Source organism: Erigeron canadensis, chromosome 2, assembly GCF_010389155.1.
Source record: "Erigeron canadensis isolate Cc75 chromosome 2, C_canadensis_v1, whole genome shotgun sequence".
In the NCBI taxonomy this organism is placed as follows: domain Eukaryota; kingdom Viridiplantae; phylum Streptophyta; class Magnoliopsida; order Asterales; family Asteraceae; genus Erigeron; species Erigeron canadensis.
Genome location: NC_057762.1, coordinates 44,661,058 through 44,664,850, shown reverse-complemented (window position 1 = coordinate 44,664,850; position 3,793 = coordinate 44,661,058). Strand labels below are relative to the sequence as shown.

The window sequence follows — 3,793 nt, the reverse complement described above, 5'->3', positions numbered from 1 at the left end:
CATATGTTTAGTATTGATGTAGTACACCGTACAATAAAGTTGTGTTATCACCAAAGAAAACAAAGATCAAAATAATAAACAAAAACAACAACTTTACCCAATGCCTGAACGGGGAATGAGAGAGGTGAGCTGTAAACAGTCTTACCTCTACCCAAAGAGATACGGCTTCCAAAGATCAAAATAAACCCAAACTAAATTTCACCAATTGATGTTTTCGATCGATGGGACCAGATTAAAGGGATCAACGTTTACTTTAGCATCCAGAAAAAATTGTGGAGCTAGGAGGACAGAAGAGATGCCCTTTGATTGGAAAAAGGAAAGGTTGATACACTGTCCTTGTCAGGACTAGAAAAAGAGAGAGACGATAAAGATGGATTGTACTAGATTATTCGGATTTAACCAGGCACATTTGGAAGGTACAAAAGCTGAACGCAACACGTATACAACCAACAAGAGAAGTCTAAAAAAGAAGATAACTCTAGCCTATGTCTGGTTCATGAAGGATTGAGCTTAATGATAGCAACATCAAAAGGAAAATTTGACACGACACAAGTTCACTCCACAATAATATGCACTCACTTTTTATCTCTATACTGAAACAAGAAAACAACAGATACTAACCGCCAAGTTGCAATACAGCCGTATATAAAGAGGTGATTGATGAAATAGGGGTCTAAATGAAAGAGATATGCAAGATATTTTACATTACAACAATATATTCGTAACTATATTGGTATATGGTTCTTTCGATGTATGATTATCCTAGTTATACAATATGTCTATACAAGCTACATGTCCACTGATTTATTTCCAGAACCTAGGCCCCTTGTCGGATCTGCCATTATTTCTTCCATCCCATACAGATGACCAGAAGAAAAGGGACATCCAAAAAAGAACAGCAAAAAAAATCTGAGCACTTTCCTGTAATCTAGCGACAGATACCATTGAACCTGTTCATGGACAATAACATTCGTAACTAACTTACTATAAAAGCAGTTCCCATATGATTTTTTAATTCAGCCAGCACAATCTAGTAGTTAACGCCTGTCTTTTCTACACAAGGGGGCTAGTTTAAAAATATTTTGTGAGTGAGAAGCATACAGGTGCTAAACCGCATAAGGCCACCAAATTTTATAAGACCTCTATAATATGGTGCATATCCAAGTATCCAGCTAACTAGAATCAGTTGTAACTAAGATAAGACTGAAGTAAATGAGTGTTCGGCTAACTTGTGTGGCCTTCTAAAACCTTGAAAAAGTCTTTAGTGCCTTGTGTATTCAACTTACAAAAATGTATAATCTTAGACTTGTTATATGAATGGAAGTAATTATATGTATGCCTAAAAACGAATATAAGGCCATACTGTGTATGACGATGAATTCCAGTCGTGCATTTAAGCACATATTTTAGGCACATCTATCATTTTTTCAAATATACTTTTGTATGCTGATTTTACATAATTGTTCTTTTACAAACCCAAACTGGAATCCAAACTCTAGTTTACATGTATTGGCCTAGATATTATTATTTAACCATATCCATGGTGGCCTAGTGGTAAGGCATCCGGAAGGAAGGCCGACCGCGAGTCGAACCTCACACATTACTTTGTATAAACATCTTGAGATAGACAGCAAAAGTCTAAGAAACGGCCACGTGAATACTTTGGAGCCAAAGGCTATGACTTTCCCAAGTAGCCTGAACAAGTATCCATCTTCATTTATCAGGTATTGTATAGATTGAGTTTTCGTGTTTTTTTAATACAAAGTTGGAAAATGAACCACCTTAGTTCAAGGGATCTGATTCCAAAATCCTATAAACAACAACATCAACCAAATGGCCCTGCCAATACAGGGGATCATATAACATCTTACAACAAGCAGCATGGTTGGATCAGTGGTAAACACCCTTGCCTCTGGAGACAGAGGTCATGGGTTCGATCCTCATCCCATGCAAAGGTTGGAGGGCCTGTTCAACCATTTAGGTAGAAACTGGAAGCAGCCTCTCTACTTAGGTAGAGGTAAGGTCTGCCTACATCTTAACCTTCCCCATACACCATCGAGGTATTGGGGTTCAAAACCCGCGGAAGGCGGCACTGAGCAGTTACTTACTTACTTACTTACTATATAACATCTTACAACCTATTCACTCATTAATAATTATATCACTTGGCTGAAAAACCCACATGCTCGAGTAGATACAAAATAACCACAATTTATAAAATTAGAAATACAAAACCCTAACAAAATCAGGCATATAAATTATATTCATAATACGGTAATAAAATAAAGTATGAATTTAACCTGAATTAGAATCATGTTCATCTCCGGAAGGTGGTTCAGACTCCGGTGGAGTCGGCGAAGTAGCACCGCACCTGCCACGCCATAGATTACAATTACGCCGCCAATTTTTGGAAGATAAGAAACGGATAGACGGAATATAAGGACCGCTTGCGGTGAGGATCGATGAGTTACGGTGAAAGTAATGGTGGTTTACGGCGGTCGGAGAAAAAAGACTGGACGTCATTTATACACTGGTAATATTTATCTGTGGCAACGAATTACAATTTTAACTTTATATAAATATATATACAATCTATATAATGATTCCCATCCGATTCCTTGGGCCTCTAAGCTTTACTTTACACTACTTGCGTTAACATATTGGGCTTTTTGTGTTAGAGGTAGGCTCATTATGTAATATATATATATAGATGGGCTTATAAAGTATTCAATTTCGTTGGTGAAATATGGGCTTATATACCAGGAACAAAGTTTAAGATTTGTACATTTTTTGATATTTTGATCGACTCCAAATATCTACGTTGTTATATTTATTTTTTATATTACCTACTAGTACTAATACCCGTATGATGTACGATAGTGATATAGATTATATCATAAAAAAAATCGAATATGGCATGATTCGCAAGTATAAAATAAATTATGATTAAATTAAACCAATCATCGATGTTAAATTATAATAAACAGTAAAGATAAATATAGTATATGTTTAATTATCATTTTGAATTTACCTTAAAATTTACAATCACATCAAAATCGAAACTTGTAAGCATAGTGAATGACGACAAATAACTTTGTGATTTCGAATTGTAAACTCCAATTGTTTTAAGTTTTCATGTTAATAACTTATTATTATAAGTAATATAAGCAATAGGAATTAAAGAATTGAGAAAGAAAAAGAAATATTAATGAGAAAAACGATCAATCAAATAAAGTTATAATAGGTTTTGTATCCATTAACCAAGAGTTAGAGTTTAATTCTAAGTTTAATAAGAAAATTGAATCCATATACAACTAAAAAAAGCTAATAAAATAAAATAAAATAAATAAATTAAAAAGACACGTGTTGATCAAGGATTAAGCCACGTGTCGTTTTAAAAACATCTCAATAATGTTTTAGTTTATTGGTAGTTATTTGGTTGTAATAATAATATGGTTGTTATAATAGTAGAACATCATAATAGACTTCTTGCCTTCTTGGTATACAGCAGATAAAAGACTTATTTGAGTTGTTGGGTTGTTGCTAAATAAGTACTGAACAACTTAGGGCGTGTTTGGTTTATATAATAATTTTAGAAGAAATGAAATTTATAAAAGGAATTGGAATTTAAAGGATTAGAATTTTTTATTTTTTTTTTAGAACGACATTTTATTCTACTCATACTACTAAATTACACGTTGTTATGCCTGAGATTTTCATCTCCAATATCTTCAGGTTCAAGATCTTCGTGGTCCAAGATCTTCACGGTTCAAGATCTTGAAGCTCTGAGATA

At 34.0% G+C, this 3,793-nt stretch overlaps 1 protein-coding gene across 1 annotated transcript; it reads right to left on the bottom strand.

The window, feature by feature from the left end:
- Positions 1 to 617: 617 nt before the first annotated feature.
- LOC122589345 lies at positions 618 to 2,548 on the bottom strand. The gene is made up of 2 exons (XM_043761632.1): positions 2,301 to 2,548; positions 618 to 950 (listed from the first exon to the last, which is right to left on the bottom strand). Exons 1-2 carry the CDS (start codon positions 2,521 to 2,523, stop codon positions 805 to 807), a joined length of 369 nt encoding a protein of 122 aa, XP_043617567.1. The 5' UTR covers positions 2,524 to 2,548; the 3' UTR covers positions 618 to 804.
- Positions 2,549 to 3,793: the final 1,245 nt, after the last annotated feature.